We start from the raw sequence: 19,387 nt of genomic DNA on the forward strand, positions 1-19,387 counted from the left end.
GAAGTTTATAAAGAGAAGGACCAGGAAGTTTATAAAGAAATTGTCACTATTGAGCTATGTCACATCGCAAAAGACACTGATGAACAGCACTTGTAATGAATAGTTCCCATGAGTTGAGGAGAAAAACTTTTCTAAGTTCTAAAACAGTCAGTGGTGCCTTTGAAGAAACTTAGAGAGCAATATTCCATTGCAGTTTTCAACTTTTCAGGACTCTTTAATGAGAATAGTTATCTTCACCTTTCTAAGTTCTAAAGTCTTAGACAGAGCCCTAATTCTGCAAGCAGTCTCCTGGGGTCTTACAGTATAACTTCGTTGTGTGTGTGTGTGTGTGTGTGTGTGTGTGTGTACACTTCTAGAAAATTGGTTGCCATGATTTGAACTAGATCACCTACTGTATTAGCCTGTACATGAGGAACATTTTATCTTTGGAAAATAGTGGTATTTTGTTCCCAATATCATAAAACCATCAGAAGGGTATCTGGGGCCCTTTAGGGAATGTTTGCTTTAAAAGTTCAGAGAAGCAATTGCAGCCACGGTCCATTTCTCTCCATCCCTGTCGTGAAGCACTGAGCCAAGGTTCAGATAGGCAAGAGAAAAAGGGTTAACTCCCGGAACTTGAATGGGAAGCTGATTCATCTGATTCAGAAAATAAAGGAATTAAAAACATTTTTGACTACTTTTTTAAATGAAATATTAGGACTCCAAATTTTAATTCAGGTGAAGATAAGTATTCTCATTAAAAAGTCCTGAAAAATTGAAAACTGCAATATGTTGCTCTCTAAGTTTCTTCAAAGGCACCACTGACTGTTTTAGAAATTATTTCTCCCATAGCTCATTTTCCTTGATTTTATTAACTTGTTGTATCTGAAACAGATAATCTGAGTTCAGATTGTTTCAATGGGATGTTTGTTGGAATGTGTTTGTCCTTCGTTGCCAAAGAAGACCAGGTCATCAGAGAAATGATGACATAACTTGCACTTGACTTTGTTTTGAGTGATGGACGGCTGTGCAGGTCACCAGCCTCACTTCTCCTCCAGAGCCATCTGAATCCAGTGACCAGATATTCATCAGGATGACTGGAGATGACCCAGGATGAGGCAATTGGGGTTAAGTGACTTGCCTAAGGTCACACAGCTAGTGAGTGTCAAGTGTCTGAGGTGAGATTTGAACTCAGGTCCTCCTGACTCTCCTGCACTGGTGCTCTATCCACTGCACCACCTAGCTGCCCTTGGTTTGTTGGAAAGGTGTTGAGGGATAGATGCTATACCAAGTTTCAACCAGTTTGAAAGCAGTTCACAATTTAAATATGTACCATATCTACTTGGGGAATTTCAGAGTCTTTTCTGAAGAATTGGAGGCAGAATGAGACTTTTCTCAAAAAGAGCTTAGTCCTTTGTATTTTGGGGTTGTTTCTAGGACCATTGAAGAATAATGTTGAATTTGTCAGGAGGGTAACTTTTTAACTCATCCCAAAAAGTTTTTCTCTCTGGAGGATGCTTCTTGAAATACCCTGGAAATAGGAATTCAGGGACCAGGAGCTATAGGTGAAGATGGAACTTACCATGATTATAATTTCTTTTCTTGCATGTTCAAGAAGATCGATGTACCAGTTAGTATATGATTTAATTTATAAATATCTGTGACAGGATATTTCCCAAAGGCTTTGGCAGTTGTACTTCAGAGACAGAGGGGCAACTGGGAGGATTCACCGCACAACTAGACAGTACAGCTGGGCCTCCAGCAGTCATTTGCTTTTGAAAACCCATTCTTGAAAGGACTGTGGAATCTCGAAGGGACTGTTGAGGCTGATGAAACTCGAGAAGGCTCAGCATAGAATCAAAATAATGTTTGGCTGATGGGATATCCAGGGCTTAAAGAGTGACCCTTTATGGTTTTGTTCCAGACTTGAAAACTGACCAAAGAACTTTCATAATTGAACAAAATCATCTTTTGACCCAGTCTTAGCTAAGGAATCTTGATCATCCCTGACTTGGTCAGTTTGAGGAAGGACTTAGACATAGGGATTTTGGTATTACTGAGTTCTCTTAGGAGCTTAAACTTGACAAGTTTCAGAGAAAGGCTCTTCTTCACTAGTTCCGACCTGTAATTTGCATATCCAATAAAATAATAACAATAGCTTATATTTCTATATCATATTAAAATAAAGTGTTTTCCTCCTGTGAGGAAAGTAAGGAAAGGGTACCTCAGAGACCATCTAGTCAAACCCCTTCATTTTACAGATAAGGAAAATAAGACCCAAGGCAGGTCATTGACTTGCCTGAGGTTACACATGTAGTAAACATTAAATGTGTTTATGTTACATAATCTCAAGTGGGTCCTCACTAAAGCAAAGCAGTTTTTTACACTTCCCTAACTAATTCACTATCCCACTCACCACAGCAGCTTTTCCAAATCTTTTCACCTTCTTTAAATCTTCCATTGTTGTGCCTCTTTTCCCCCTCAGCTGAGAACCTTGCGTCATATTTTAAAGCACATTCACCAAGAGTTCCCTCTTCCTTCTCAGCACATATCACCCAGATGCCACTGTCTCCTCCTTCACCCCTGTCACACATGAGGAGATGGCCCTTCTCCTTGCCTAGGCAAACCCCTCTACATGCACAAGTGATCCCATTCCATTCTATCTTCTCCAGCAGTTTTCTCTCTCTGTCATCCTCGCTTTCTCACTAATCTTCATTCTTTCCCTGTCTATTGGTTGTTTCCCTACTGCCTACACACATGCCCATGGATCTTCCCCATCCTCAAAAAATCCTCCCTTAATCCATCCATCTCCACTACCTAGCATCTTACATCTTTTCTCTGTTTTGTGGCTAGACTTCTTGAGAAAGCCATCTACATAATCTATGCCTTCCATTTACTTTTAATTCTTTCTTAACAATCTGGCTTCTCACCTCCTGAAACAGCTATCTCCAGACTTAACAGTGATGTCTTATTTGGCAAATTTTGTGGCCCTTTCTTTTGATCCCCTCTGTCAGTCTTTGACACTGTCTATGACTCTTGGTACTCTCTTCTCTCCTGGTTCTTCTCCTACCTATCTGACTGCTCCTTCTCAGTCTGCTTTGCTGGATCTTCATCCAGTAACACCCACTGTCTCCCTAAGACTCTGTCCTAGACACTCTTCTCTTCTCGTCTAAACTGTTTTTCTTAGGGATCTCATCAGTTCCCATGGATTCAATTATCATCTCTGTGCAAATGATTCTCAGATTTGTTTATCTAGCCCTAATCTCTCTCCTGACCTCCACTCTCTCCAGCATTCTCCATCAGCCTATTCACATCTCTCCATTTGCCTATTGAACATCTTGAACTGACTTAGTGCCACACTGGGAAGCTCAGAAGGCACTAGGAGTGATAGTAATCAGTCTGCAAACAGCAGACAAACCTTTAGAACTTTGTTCTGAGATGATGCCATAGAGAGCTCTGAAGATCCATTGCTCTGAAACTCAAAGACCTAAGACCCTGCACCCAGTGCTAATCCTGGGTGTAGGAATACAGGTGACCCAGGTAGAGACCAAGGAGGGCAACCACCCCAAACAAAAGTGCTGTAGAAAGTAAGGACTGGCCCTGGCATAAAGCTTTAATTCTGGGTCTACAGATAGAGAGGTAAACAGAAGAAAATTAAATTACTGCACAGAATCATAAAGATATAGAGGCACCCCAAAATTCAACCTATAAGAGCAAAATAACTCCAGGAAAAAATAAATTTTCCATAAGGATTTCATGAATATCTAGAAGAAGTGAAGCAAGATAAAAAATAAAAGTTCCAAAGCAAAGAAATAGTAAGAGAATAAATAATGTATAAGAGGTGGAAGTGGTAGTCTTTACTCCCAAGTAACAGATATACTGAAAATTAGAATAAATCAACTAAAGGATCAGCTAAGGAAAATTAAATCAGCTAAGAAATCAGTGACATCTGTGAGATAGGAAAAAATATTAGAACAAAATCAAAAGATTTTAAAAAGAAGAAGAAAATGTGAGATTATCAAAAATTCCTGACTTGGAAAACAGGTCAAAAAGAGATCTAATCTTAAGACTCTTCAAACTCCTTGACAACCATAATTAAAATTATTTTAAAGCTAAGAATTTATAAATGAAAATTGCACACATCTACTAGAACTAGCAGCCAAAGTGAAAATAGAATCCACCGATCACATCCTGAAAGAAACTCCAAAAGGAAAAGTGCTAGGCAAAATCCAGAGCCCCTATTTCAAAGAAAAATAAATACCACAAGCATCTAGAAAGCAACTGTTCGAGTACCAAAGGATCACAGAAGTCCTGGCAGCTTCTGAATGAGAGGAAATCTTAAAATACACTATTCCGAAAGTCAAAACATCCATAGCCATTACAGCTAAGAATAACTTACCTTGCAAAGCTACATGTAATCCCCCAGGTGGAAAAATGTAACCTTTAGTGGAAACATGGACTTTCAGTCATTCTTGATGAGAAGACCAAAGCTAGGTATTTGAACTATGCACACAAAACTCAGGAGAACCAAGAAAGGTATATTTATTTGAGAAGCTGGAAGGCACTTGATGATGATGTAGTCTGCTAGAAGACTCAGTGGATAGAGCACTGGGCCTGGAGTCAGGAAGGAACTGAGTTCAAATATGGCCTCAGACACCTGCTAGCTGTGTAACCCTGAGCAAGTCAGTTAACCTCTGTTTGTCTTCATCCATTGAATAAGGAAATGGCAACCACTCCAGTGTTCTTGCTAAGAAAAGCCTATGTACTCTATGGCCCATAGAGGCACGAAGAGTTGGACTTGGCTGAATAACATATGATGATATGTTCTAATAGAGGAAGAAAGTAACGTGTTGCTTCTGGACCTTAATGTCTTCAAAAGAAGTATTGAGGGATTTAAATAAGAAAAAAGAGGATCTGAAGTTGGATTGATTTTGTTCTAAGATTTTGAAGAAGGAAAAGAAAAGGAATTATAAAAAGAATACAGTAGTGTAGAAAGTAGGAAGAAAGAGATGGAACTTGATAATTTGGGCACATGAGCAGAATAGTGTACAAACTTGGAGAGAAGGAAGTGTGGAGGTGAGTGAGCATCATATATGAACTGGACAAAAGAGGATTGAACATACACCCACAAAGTTTGATGTGGAAATACATCAGATTCATCAGGGAAACCAAGAGGACTTAGGAGAGTACAGTTAAGAGGGAAGATAAAACTGGGAAGAGAACAGTTGAAAGCAAAGCAAACTTTCTGATCCCAAAGAGCACATTAAAAGGAAAGGAAAGGACTAGAAACTAAAGGGGTACCCGTCGTTTGGGAAATGACAAATTGTGGCATGTGAATAAATGAAATATTATTTTGCCATAAGAATTGCCAAAAGAGAGAATTTCAAAGAATTCTGGGATTTAAGAACTAGTACAAAATGAAGTGAGAAGAATCAGGAGAGTAATTTATACAGTGGCAGTGCTTAATTCTGATTCCAAAGCGCTGATTAAAAGGGTACAAAATATAGTGTATTATAATAAAATATTATTGTAATTGTAATAAAAAACTCATTTCAGGGAATCCTGGGTAGTATGAGTTAATAGAGAGTAAATAGGCAAAAGTGGAACATTTTATACAAGAACAGAAACATTGTAAAGAAAAACAACTTTGAAAGACTTAAGAACTCTGATCAAAGAAGTGACCAGCCAAGCTAGGATAAAGCATTTTTTCCACCTCCAAAGAGGTGATGGATTCAAGTTGAGGAAAGAGACATACCTTTTTTGGATATGGTCATTGTTTGGATTTGTTTTGCTTGGCTGTGTTTGTTACAGCGAGTTTTGTTTTTCTTCTGTTTTCAATTGGGCAAGGGTTGGGGGTCATGCATTGAATGTAATGACAAAAAAAGAAAAGAAAAAAGGAAGACAATTGAATCATTTTTAAAGGCAACAGAGGAGTATAGGTGCTAGTTCAGATGGAAGCACAGACAAGCAGAACAGTTTTGAAAGGAACAAGTTGACTTTATTCTAGGCTTTCAAAAAAAAATCCCAAGCAATATGAAAAGAGGAGGAAGAGGAGGAGAAGAAGAAAAAGAATTGTTATTTACATAGCACTAAAGATCACTTCAAAGTTTGCAGAGCACTTTACAAATATTATCTCATTTCATCCTTCTAACAACCATTGATATTAGGTACTTTTATTACCCTCATTTTACAGGTTAGAAAAATGAGACTAGAGAACATTAAGTAACTTTCCTAGTTTCACATAGCTAGGAAATATGCGAAGCTAAGTTTGAACTCCTGTCTTCCTGATTCCAAGTCCAGTACCCTGGCCGCTGTGCCACCTCTTTCTCTGTTTTGCTTTGTGTTAAGTTCAGAATTTTAAAAAAAATGTTAAAATCATAAAATGAGAGGGTTGGATTAGATGGCTGTTCAGGTCACTCCTGTCTCTAACTCTGTGATCCTATGACAGTGAGTATGTTGTAATGATTATTTAAAACATGTTTATTGTATTTTTAAGATTTGTTTATTTTTGTTAAAATTGTAATAAATTATTAATTTCATTTGGAAAAAATAAACTATTGTCAATTCTGATTCATAAAAATCTCTGGCTCCAGATTTTCTAAGATTAACTGCCAACATTTTGAGTATGTTTCTGAAGTTCTTAAGAAATCAAATCATTGCTCCAAGAACTGAGTAATCCTCCAAACTAAGTGCTCTAGGGCCATCTGCTGGGAAGAATTTGTTAGGCCTCAGTGAGATAAACAACGTGCTGTTAGCTCCTGGCCCTTCAAAGAGAAGTCAGCTGGTTCCTGTTCTCTTTGTAGATGTTCCTCCAAAGTACCTTCCATCCTAGAGCTGCAGCAGGCTATAGTAAAAAGAATACTTTTAGAGTCAGGAGACCTGGGTTCTAGCTCTAGCTCTGCTACTGACTAATTTAACATGATTTGGGGTAAGTCATTCCATCTCCCTGGGACTCTTGTTTCCTCATCTGTTTGAGAGTGTTAGACTCAGTCACCTTTAAGATCTTTTGTATTGGATTCTCTGATGCTTAGAAGACATTAAAGGTCAGATTTCACCTCTGCCTCCCTACATTTAATGAGGAAAATTGTACATACAGAACATATACTCAGAAAGCACAAAAATAAAAGCAGAAGATAGACTGCTTTGCCACTTATTTAAGTGGGTGGGGATATAGAAGAAGTATAAATTCAGTAGGCAGTGGTAGGTTTAGGCTCACACTACCTGATGCTGGGCTACCTCCCCTAAACAAACTCAGGAGATACACTTGTTTTCTTTTTTGACATCCTGGAAGGTTGGCGGCTAATAATGTGAAGCTAGTTGTATGAATGGAGAAAGACAATGATTGTAACTTTGGGACTTTGTGAACCAGAGCAAGCGAGTGTTGTTATTTAATCTCCTGTTTTGGCCAGGTAAAGAGAGAAACCACTTTGGACCAGTTTTTTTCCTTTCAAAATCTTTTTCAAATTAGTTTTGGTGGGGAAAGAGGGGTTAGTAATAATGATCCAGAAAAAGTGCATCATTGAAATATTTTTTAAAAGTACAAGCAACAGAGCAGAAGGAAGTTCAAAAGGAGACACGGACAAGCAGATCAGTATGGTTTAGTTTTTAAAATAATACAGTCGGGGGCAGAGCCAAGATGGCGGAGTAGAAACACACAAATACGCTAGCTCCGAACCCATAGCCCATGAAATATCCGTAGTAAAGAGCTGCCAATAAATTCGGGAGCAGGAGAAGCCACATAATAGTGGAGCGGATAAGATTTCTGTTCCAGAGGGACCTGCAAACCTCTTGCAAAAGGTCCGTTGCGCTGTGGACGTGGAGCCCAGCCCGGCCCTGCACCGGCCGGGCAACAAAAGGAACAGATCCGAGTGGACTTCAGGGACAGGATCTCCAGCGGCCGCGCGGGTCGCTCCACCCACAGGTGACGGGGGTCGGTGAGAAGGTCTCTTTGGTGGGTCGAGAGGGGAGTGGGGTGCCCCCATACTCAGGCCCCCTCGGAAGGCAAAAGCGGAGGCGGGAGCAGACCGGGGCTCCCCAAGCAGGCAGGAGCCTGGATCCATTGTTGAAGGTCTCCACATAAACCCCCTGAGGGAACTGAGCCCAAGAGGCGGCCCTGCCCCCACCTGAGCACCTGAACTTAATCTCACACTGAATAGCAGCCCTGCCCCCGCCCAAAGCCCTGAGGCTGGGAAGCAGCATTTGATTCTCAGACCCCAAGCGTGGGCTGGGAGGATCCGGAGGCGAGGTGGGTGTGAGGAGAATAGTCAGAGGTCAAGTCACTGGCTGGGAAAATGCCCAGAAAAGGGAAAAGAAATGACTATAGAAGGTTACTTTCTTGGTGAACAGGCATTTCCTCCCCTCCCTTCTGATGAGGAAGAGCGGTGCTCACCATCAGGGGAAGACACGGAAGTCAGTGCTTCTACATCCCAGCCCACTCAATGGGATCAGTTCTGGGAAAAGGTCTTAAAGAGCCCAAACAATTTTCAAAATCATGATAGAGAGGTGGAGGAAAAACTGGGAAGAGTAATAAAAGACTTGCAAACAAAGTATGAACAACAATCAGCACCTGCTAAAGGAGACCCAAAAAAATGCTAAAGAAAATAACACCCTGAAAAATAGGCTAACTCAATTGGCAAAGGAGGTTCAAGAAGCCAATGAGGAGAAGAATGCTTTCAAAAGCAGAATTAGCCAAATGGAAAAGGAGATTCAAAAGCTCACTGAAGAAAATAGTTATTTCAAAATTAGAATGGAACAGATGGAGGCTAATGACTTTATGAGAAACCAAGAAATCACAAAACAAAACCAAAAGAATGAAAAAATGGAAGATAATGTGAAATATCTCATTGGAAAAACAACTGACCTGGAAAATAGATCCAGGAGAGACAATTTAAAAATTATGGGCCTACCTGAAAGCCATGATCAAAAAAAGAGCCTAGACATCATCTTTCATGAAATTATCAAGGAAAACTGCCCTGATATTCTAGAACCAGAAGGCAAAATAAATATTGAAAGAATCCACCGATCACCACCTGAAAAAGATCCAAAAAGAGAAACTCCTAGGAATATTGTGGCCAAATTCCAGAATTCCCAGGTCAAGGAGAAAATATTGCAAGCAGCTAGAAAGAAACAATTCAAGTACTGTGGAAATACAATCAGGATAACACAAGATCTAGCAGCTTCTACATTAAGGGATCAAAGGGCGTGGAATATCATATTCCAGAAGTCAAAGGAATTAGGACTAAAACCAAGAATCACCTACCCAGCAAAACTGAGGATAATACTTCAGGGGAAAAATTGGTCTTTCAATGAAATAGAGGACTTTCAAGCATTCTTGATGAAAAGACCAGAGCTGAAAAGAAAATTTGACTTTCAAACACAAGAATGAAGAGAAGCATGAAAAGGTAAACAGCAAAGAGAAGTCATAAGGGACTTATAAAAGTTGAACTGTTTACATTCCTACATGGAAAGACAATATTAGTAACTCTTGAAACTATTCAGTATCTGGGTACTTGGTGGGATTATACACACACACATGCACACGCACACACTCATAGAGACAGAGTGCGCAGAGTGAATTGAATAGGATGGGATCATATCTTAAAAAAAAAATGAAATCAAGCAGTGAGAGAGAAATATATGGGAGGAGAAAGGGAGCAATGGAATGGGGCAAATTATCTCTCATAAAAGAGGCAAGCAAAAGATTTTTTTTTAGTTTGGGGAAAAAGAGGGGAGGTGAGAGAAAAACATGAAGCTTACTCTCATCACATTCCACTAAAGGAAGGAATAAAATGCACACTCATTTTGGTATGAAAACCCATCTTACAATACAGGAAGGTGGGGGACAAGGGGATAAATGGGGTGGGGGGGACGATGGAAGGGAGGGCATGGGGAGGAGGGTACAATTTGAGATCGACACTCACAGGGAGGGACAGGATCAAAAGAGAACATAGAAGTAATTGGAAGCAGGATAGGATGGAGGGAAATATAGTTAGTCTTATATAACACGACTATTATGGAAGTCATTTGCAAAACTACACAGATTTGGCCGATATTGAATTGCTTGCCTTCCAGAGGGAGGGGGAGGGGAGGGAGGGAGGAAAAGAAGTTGGAACTCAAAGTTTTAGGAATAACTGTCAAGTACTGTTCTTGCCGCTAGGAAATAAGAAATACAGGTAAAGGGGTATAGAAAGTTATTTGGCCCAACAGGACAGAGAAGAGGATGGAGACAAGGGCAGAGAGGAATGATGGAGAAGAGAGCGGAGTGGAGATGGGGGCAATTAGAATGCTCGGTGTTTTGGGGTGGGGGGAGGGGACAAGGGGGGAGAAAATTTGGAGCCCAAAAATTCTGTGAAAATGAATGTTAAAAGTGAAATAAAAATAAAATAAAATAATACAGTCATAATTTCGTATAGAAACCCCATCTTCTGGCAGTGTTCATATGGAAATGTTCATATTTGTTGATGATTTTCTAATTTATGTTAAGGAATGAAAAACGTATTGTTCTTGTTGGCCACTTTTCCACACTATAAGCATCTGAAAGTATTATCTGGTAGAGTATGAAAGCTTTGACTAGCTAGAGTTGCTATTTTCTTCTGATTTCTAGGACCTTTACAAACTTCCTGAATCCTGAGGGAATCTATTCACTTCATGTAAATAGTAGTGAATTATAAAAACTCCTAGATCAATTAATTAACAAATATTTATTTAGTACCTGTAATGTGCAAAGCACTATGCTTGGTGCCGAGGATATTCATAAAGTGGATGAAATAATACCTGTTCTCAAGGAGTTTGTGTTCTCTAGTGGAAAAGATAGCAAGTGCATATCTAAGTATTATAGAGAATAAATATGGAGCAGTTAACTACAAAGTGCGTTGGGAGGCAGCACTCTAACAGTTACAGGGAATCATAAAAAAGTTTATTGTAGAAGGTGGTGTTTGAGCTACTTCTTCAAGAGAGGAAGACTGAGGTGAAGAGAGAGTGCATTCCAGGCAGTAGAGGTCAGCCAGGATGTAAAGACCCAGAAACAGGAGGTAATGCCATGTGTAAGAGAGAGGGAAGGCCAGTTTGACTGGATTTCAGAGTGCAGGAAGTGGGAAAGTACAATGAGGCGTAAATGCTGGACTGTGGGACAAAGTCATAAAGGGCTTTAAAAGTAAGTCGGAAGTGTGTATATTTTATCTTAGAGACATTTGGGAGCCACTGGCGTTGGTTGAGTAAGAGAGTGACATGATCAGATTTTGCTGAAGGCAAATCACTTCAGCAGCAGTGGATGGAATGGATTGGAGTGAGGAGAGACTTAAGGAAAAGAGCAGTTAGGAAGCCATTGTAATCATCTAAGCTAGAGATGATGAAGTCCTGAGCCAGGTTGGGTACTTGTGAGAGCAGTCAGATGATAGGGTTGTGAAGACAGAAACAACAAGATTTAGCAACTCATTTGGGCTGATAAATGAAATAAACCTGCTATACTCAGTAGTACAGAAATCAGTTTTCATTTTTACGAGGGGGCTGCAGGAGGGATTTGACTATTGTCCTGTTTATTTATGGGTGGGGAGAGGTTTTTGTTTTTTTCATTTAGAGTATTTTGTTTCTTTTTGTCAAAGTGGAATTAAATGCCAGAGCTAACCCTACTGCTGAGAAAACTGGTGATCTCCTTGCCTTATTCTGCCTTCTAATTTTTTACCAGCACCCTCTGTAGAAATTAAATGTGTGAAAGTACTATCCGGAAAGTGATCTTTTTGGGCCCTAGCTCTCAGACTGATGACTTTGTCCTTTCTCATCCATAGCTGATCAAATAAGTTAGCATATGAGAATAAAACAGGTACCTGAACGCTAAAGTATTGTACAAATTAACAGGACCTCCATTTATTCAGCTTTAAAAGAATATGCCCAGCTTGTTTCATGGTACTTGATTCTTGGTTAGGTTCAGTTCGGAGTATAAATACTATATTGATATATCTCAGTGGAGGAGACATGTAACTTTGTACCTTTCTGAGTCTCAGTTTCCTCTTCTGCAAGATGGCTGTAATAATGCTTGTACCACCTGCCTCAAGGGTTTGTTGTATGGAAAGTACTTTGTAAATTTTAAGGCACCATATAATTTTGAGTTATTGTTCTTGTGTCTTGCAGAAAACACCTTCTGTAGTGGTGACCATGTGTCCTGGCATAGCCCTTTGGATAACAGTGAGTCAAGAATCCAGCACATGCTTCTGACTGAGGACCCCCAGATGCAACCTGTGCAGACTCCCTTTGGGTTGGTTATCTTCCTCCAGGTAAAAATAGGAGAATGCTTAATCAGGTGGTAGTGCTGCTTATATAACTTAACCACCTTTCAAAAGACAGGAAGAGAGAGAAAGGTCTACCTCCATGAGAAAGAAGACCCAGAATTCTGAAAACATAGCTAGTAGAAGAATAAAGGCAGTATATTCTGTCAAATATCTTTCAGAAATTCAACAGGACAAGTGCAGCAATTGACAGTTCTCAGTCTCCCCAAAATGGTGCCAACATGCATCAGCCCCATATGTCATGGATGATGCAATGACTTATGGGAACATAATGATTCATGTGATTGTTGGGTTCTTTTCCAATAATTTTTTAGATCATCACTACCAGATAACAGAATATGGAAAGTAATTATAGAAACTCTCTGGTACTGGAAAAAAAAATAGAGAAATAGATAAATGAAAAAGAATAGAAAACCCAGAAATATAATCCATTGGGTCTAAAAGATAGTGTTTGATAAATCCACACTCCAAAAAATACTTACTACTTCAACAAAAACTAAATATAAACTGTAAATGAATCAATGATCTAAGTTTTTAAAAATTTTAAACTGAAAGAAGAGAGTGTTATATTATTTAGCTCTAAATCTGAATTTTAACTGCATAACTGAATCTGAAAATAAAATTTGAATTTTATCAACAAAATGGAGGAAATCGTTAGACAAAATCACTAGATTTGAATATGCATAAAATAATTTTGCGTAACATCAACTTAAAAGAAAAGCATATTGGGGAAAAAATATGAAGTAAATGTTAGACAAAGTCCTAGCATTCAGGATTTACAAAGCACTAACATCTATCTCTACACCTTTCCCAATAGTGTAATAGTTGAAAGACATGAACAATATACAAAAAAGGAGATAGAAACTTAACAAACATATGAAAACATGTTTAAATTTCTTATGCAAATCAAGACATCTACAAGATACCACTTTACACCTACTAGACTATTATGTCTGTGCATATACATACATATACATAATACACATACACACACATACATATGTACACACACATATATACATATATATTCTCTGGTGTTGGTAGGGCCATGGGCTTTAGGCTCTCTAATAATATAGAGTTGGTGGAACTGCAGAACATTTTGGAAAATAGTATGAAAACAGGCATTGACTCACCAAACTATTCATACCTTTAGATCCCTCATTCCATTACTTGGATCTCTATTCCAAAAACATCATATTACAAGAAGAAAGAAAGAACTTGTTCACACAAAAAATTTCACAGCTGTTCTACTTATCATAGCAAAGGGCTGGAAACAACCTCTGTGTCAAACAACTAGAGGACTGCTGAATAACATAGTATCTTGTCGTACCATAGAAAACAATGAGTGTGAAGTATACAAGGAAATATGGAAGGAGCTACATGAGTTGATAGTGAGTGAAATTAGAAGAATCAGAACTATACACTAAAAGGCTAAAGTTCTGGTAGTCCTGGAGAGGGACATAAAACAAAAGGTAGTGGGGTTTTTTGGGGGGTTTGGTTTTGTTTTGTTTTTTTGCCTGTTTTCTCTTTGCTAACTCTTAGTACAATATGATACAGGAGAAAGTGCACTAACTCTTGAGTGACTAACTCTAGAACCTAGGGCAATTCACTTCCTCTCCCTGGGCCTCAGTATCTTTAACTGTTATTTGAAGGGATTGACCTCTGAGGTCCCTTCTACCTGAAGACATGTGCCACTGAACTTATTTGATTGTCCCTTGTGAAAGTCTAGGGGTTCAGGATAAAATTTTGTCTCGTTTTATAACTATTTAATTATGTTTTTTCTTAAATTTAAGAACAAATAACATTCATATATAAAGTTAGCCTTTTCCTTGAGGAAAATAAGCCTCTCAGAATTGGCTAGGCATTGAAGATGGAATCCACTTTGGTGATGATTCTGAACTAGGAATTCAGTTACCTTGGATTATATTCTATGTGACCATAACATGAACAGATAGATAATAGCTGTGATCATCTAACACAGTGATCTTACCCAGGATTTAAGATTCAGAGTATGAGGTAGGTGGAGAGTCCTATTTGGAGCATTTCACTTTCCTAGTGTGTTAGGCCTCCACCTTCCTTCTCCGCAGCCTAGGAGCAAAATCTTTTTCTTTCCTCTTTTTAAAAATTTATTTTTTCGTTTTCAACATTCATGTCCACAAGATTTTTGAGTTCCAAATTTTCTTCCCATCTCTCCCTTCCCCCAACCCCAAGACAGCATGCATTCCAATTACCCTTTCCCTTCCCCAATCTGCCCTCCCTTCTATCACACCCCTCCCTTCTCTTATCCCCATCTCCTCTATTTTCTTGTAGGGCAAGAGATTTCTATATCCCATTGCCTATATGTCTTATTTCCCAGCTGCATGTAAAAACAATTTTTAACATTTGTTTTTAAAACTTTGAGTTCCAACTTCTCTCCCTCCCTCCCCATCCACCCCCATTGAGAAGGCAAACAATTCAATATAGGTTATACATATGTGGTCATGCAAAACACTTCCATAACAGTCATATTGTGAAAGACTAACTATATTTCTCTCCATCCTATCCCACCCCTCATTTATTCTATTCTCCCTTTTGACCCTTTCCCTCCTCAAAAGTGCTTATTTCCCCTCCTCCCATTTGCCCTCCCTTCTGTCATCCCCCCACCCACTGCTTAACCTCTTCTCCCCTCCTTTCTTGTACTGTAAGATAGATTTTCATACCAAATTGACTGTGCATGTTATTCCCTCCTTAAGTTAAATCTGATGAGAGTAAGGTTCACTCTTTCCCTCTCACTTCCCCCTTCCACTCCTCCATTGAAAAACTGTTTCTTGTCTCTTTTATGTGAGAGATAATTTACCCCATTCTATCTCTCTCTTTCTTCTTCTCCCAGTGTATTTCTCACCCCTTAATTTTATTTTTTAGATTTCATCCCTTCATATTCAACTCACCCTGTGCCTTCTGTCTGTATATATAATCATATATTCCTTCCAACTACCCAAATACAGAGAAAAGTCTCAAGAATTACAAATATTATCTTTCCACATAGGAATGTAAACAGTTCACTTTAGTAAGTCCCTTATGATTTCTCTTTCCTGTTTACCTTTTCATGCTTCTCTTGATTCTTTGTTTGAAAGTCAAATTTTCTGCTCAGCTCTGGTCTTTTCATCAAGCATGCTTGAAAAGTTGTCTGTTTCATTGGATGACCAGTTTTTCCCCTGAAGTATTATACTCAGCTTTGCTGGGTAGGTGATTCTTGGTCTTAATCCCAGTTCCTAGGAGCAAAATCTTAAGGTCAGCAAGATATGTATTCTGTCATAACCAGGATAAAATACTAGGAGGCATTCTCCTGTGCTTTGCTCTAGAGGTTCTGAATCCCAACTCTTGACACATCAGGTGTAGTCAACTTATCTTCTCCCACATGACTCTGTCCCATCAGTCTCTAGGTGGCTGACTACTCTCCTAGAACAGGAAGGAAGGATAGTTGTTAATGCACAACCACATCTTGTTTCTGGGATCTTAGATTGTTGGTGTTTGCACAGAAGAACTACATGCAGCCCAACAGTGGAATGGGCAGGGTATCCTTGAGCTACTTCGAACAGTCCCTGTGTAAGTATTATGGTACCCTTACTATCCACCCTTCTTTCCCTGCCATTAGCATCTAGGTTGAATTTCCTCAAGCACTGGAATGGTTGTGATGGTAAAGCAAAGGCCAAGTAAGGAGGGCCCCTGATTTCCTGGAGGTAGGGGCTCATCATTAGTGTAATACTTTAAGAAGCTGTGTTCTCTCTCCCTTTTTGGAGTGTACTCAGACATTATCAACCAGTCATTAGCCAGAATTTATTAAGTGCTTACTTTGTGCCAGGCACTTTACTAAACACTGGGATTACAGAAATAAAGTAAAAACAGTCCCTGCCCTCCAGGAGTGAGCTTACCTTCAAATTAGGTGTGAGGGTGGAGTGGTGACAACAACATCTACATGGGTGCATGTGTGTGTGTGTGTGTGTGCATGTATGTTTATGTGTATGTATAGATGAGATACATACAGCATAAATATTAAGTAATCTAAAAGGAGAAAGCACTAGCAACTGAGGGTAGGGGAAACCAGGAAAGGCCTTCTGCAGAAGGTAGTGTTGGAGCTTAGTCATTAAAGTTGAAGTCACTGAATTTTCTTATTGAAAGTTCCCCCAGGGGTTTGGTGGTGTATTCCCTAACCAGCTAATCTTTTTTTAAAAATTATAGATATATTTTGTTTTTATATGACCTACATTTCCTGGTGTATCTATCCCCCCCTTCCCCCTTTTAATAACAAAGAATAAAAAAGGCAGGGAACAGTTCAGCAAGACTGACCAAGAGACCAATAGGTTGGGGCAAAAAAAATCTCCCATTATATGCACCCATATCTCCCATCTCTGCAAAAAAAAAGGAAAGTGATTGTTTAATCTGAAAAAGTCACTGAGTCCAAGAACAGAGCTGAGTAAACTGTAGGCTAAACTAGGGTAGTCTCCTTCCAAACCCCTCCCCACCAAGTCATACCCACCTCAATGTTTTTAATTCCTCCAATTGACTCCTACTCAGTTTTTGGCATCTTTCTGGAATAAGTCCATGCTACATTGAGTTACCATTATGTGTCTTATTGTTTCTTCCCCACAGAGCTGGTGGCCCCTGGTTAATAACTGATATGCGAAGAGGCGAGACCATATTTGAGATTGATCCACATCTGCAAGTATGTCTTGAGTTGATAAAACTTCTACTCATCTGCCTTTTGTCCTTATTATGCCTTTCCTTTCCCTCAAACCATCAGTATCAGGATAGGGTTGACATTAGAGACTGAAGAGTTCTTAGATGCCTTTTACCTTAGGCTGCCAGATGGCTATCTTCCTCATTTGGATGTTTGCTTTTCAGTGATCTATAAAGGAACACATACACATGTACACACACACTCATTTTCATTCACTGTCATACTGTGGGGTTTGATGGGATCTAGATGTTGGGTCATCTTTATATTGGTCTGTTATGAATTTGCCTCAATTAAAAGGCAAATTTTCATAGCACACAAAAAAATCTGATTTTGTATCTCTTGGGTTTACTGATATCTTTAGGCCATCATTATCTTCTCTAAGACATTCAGAATTCCAAGATATTCCTGGACTATAGGAAGGTAGCTTTGGGGCTGTGCTTCCCTAGAGAAGGGGAAGTCTTTATCCAGGAAGGAAATATACTCTTTTGCCCAGGAATCCCTTGACACATCATGGGAGACTTGAGAAGGTTTAGGGAGACTCAGATCATAGAAGGTACCACTAGTTTATTTACAGATAAACTTTTCTATTTTCCTAGCACCACTTTCTTTGCTTCTAGATTGCAACTAATACCCCTTGTTTTGGGATTATAGATTTTAGAGCTGGAAGGAGCCTGAAAGATCACATAGTCCAGCCTATCACATAGTCCAGCCTTACCCCCACTCCACTGATTTTACAGATGGGGAAACTGAGACCTAGAGTGGTTAAGTGAGGTTGGCCAAGGTTACATAAGTGATAAGTAGCACAGCTGGGATTTGAGCCCAGATGCTCTGACTCCAAATCCAGTGCCTTTCCAACAGACTGCCTCTGTACTTTATTTGGGGTTCCCTGTATATCCTGTGTCAGTGACGGCATAAATTAGATAAATAGAAGGCCATCTAGCTCGTTGTTCTGCAGTCATAATAGAGCCTTGCATTTGACACTGTGTACTCTGAACTGTGATTTGATCCTGTCCTAAGTCCTAGGTGCTGAGAAAGGGCTATGATTCTTTGAACAAGTTGGGTGAAACCACCAATTCTTTGTCTGAATGCCAAGAACAATCCTGTCCTCCTTGCACAGGGAATTCTGAAAGCAGATAGCAGGTTCCTTAGTTCACATAGTGGTCTCTTAAAACATTTTTGAGAGGGAAGGAAGACAAATTGGAAAGTTTTCTGTGCACAGATGAGTCCCTCAGCATGTATGACCACTTGCCACAGCAAGAGGGCAAGAACTGAGATTATTTGAGAGCTATTAGTAACTTTTAGTTTTCTCTTTGCTAAAACGAGGGGATTGAACTAGGTGTGATCCTTTTTTGCCTTGATATTCTGTGACTATCTCTTGGGCAGGAGGTGGTAGGAAGTGAGGAAAAATCTTATGTTTTTGGTACTACAATTCCAAAGGGCAATGCCATATTGTTCCCATTAGCTGATTTCCTCAATTAACTAACCTGCCTGAGCTCTACTCCTTAGAGGAATGTCTATTTTTTCATGGATTCTGGGGAAGGCAGAGTTTCATATTTAGCACTGAGAAAATAAAGAGACATTGGCATGCCTAGGACAAGGAGTTATTCCCCTGGTAGATACTGGAAATAAATGTTTCTCTCATTGCTAGCTTTTCCCTGTCCCACCAGTCCAAAGTGAGTGGGAATAACTGTGACACCAAGAGTAAGGAAACAGCCAATGATGAGAAAGAGGTTTTGGGTTCTATGTTACCCTGTCTATAGTGAGAATAACCAGCATACTGGTCAGTTTACTATTTAACTATAAGATAGATAAATATAAATTAAGTCGTAACAAACAACACAGCATCTTTTCCCAGTCAGACTTCTTCACCAGACGTATCACACTAAGGCCTCAGATGATGTTTGATACCAGCCTTTCTTAAGGAAATGGAATTCAAAGGTTCCATAGAGAGGGAAAAGCCAACTGAGGTGTCCATTCACATGGTGGCTTACTTTGACGTTGGCTGCTTTTTATTCAGTTGATCTTTAGTCTGAAGCCTGAGCCCACACCAAAGAATATATGATTATTATGTGAAAAAAGAACCATAGAAATACTTTGAGAGGGGATCTGGGAAGTGTTCTGGATACCATTCTTTCTTAAAATTGAGTTTGGGGGGCCAAGTTAAGATTTTGGAATGCTAGGGTCTATTTTGAGTGTCTACATTAAACCATAGTCTGTAGTTAGTCACTGCCCTTGAATTGTCCATCTGAGTCCAAAAAAAGAAGTAAATTTTGCTCAGGTTTTGTTTGAAAAACTTGACTTGTCAGTCTGAGACTAGTCCATTGGTCATATCCTAGATGCCATTCTGCTATATATCTGTACCCTCTTCTCTATTAAACTCCTAAAAGATGTATTCCTCAAAGAGAAGGGA

At 39.3% G+C, this 19,387-nt stretch overlaps 1 protein-coding gene across 3 annotated transcripts in view; it reads left to right on the forward strand.

Annotated features, from left to right (window-relative positions):
- Positions 1-19,387, forward strand: part of SUFU (SUFU negative regulator of hedgehog signaling) — a 142,746-nt gene that overhangs the window by 74,594 nt on the left and 48,765 nt on the right. For all 3 annotated transcript variants that reach the window (XM_072621112.1, XM_072621127.1, XM_072621116.1), the window contains 3 exons: positions 12,106-12,248; positions 15,760-15,845; positions 16,890-16,962. In XM_072621112.1, the coding sequence (XP_072477213.1) occupies positions 12,106-12,248; positions 15,760-15,845; positions 16,890-16,962 (302 nt within the window). The remainder of the gene's footprint in view (positions 1-12,105; positions 12,249-15,759; positions 15,846-16,889; positions 16,963-19,387) is intronic.

This window comes from Notamacropus eugenii, chromosome 1 (assembly GCF_028372415.1).
Source record: "Notamacropus eugenii isolate mMacEug1 chromosome 1, mMacEug1.pri_v2, whole genome shotgun sequence".
In the NCBI taxonomy this organism is placed as follows: domain Eukaryota; kingdom Metazoa; phylum Chordata; class Mammalia; order Diprotodontia; family Macropodidae; genus Notamacropus; species Notamacropus eugenii.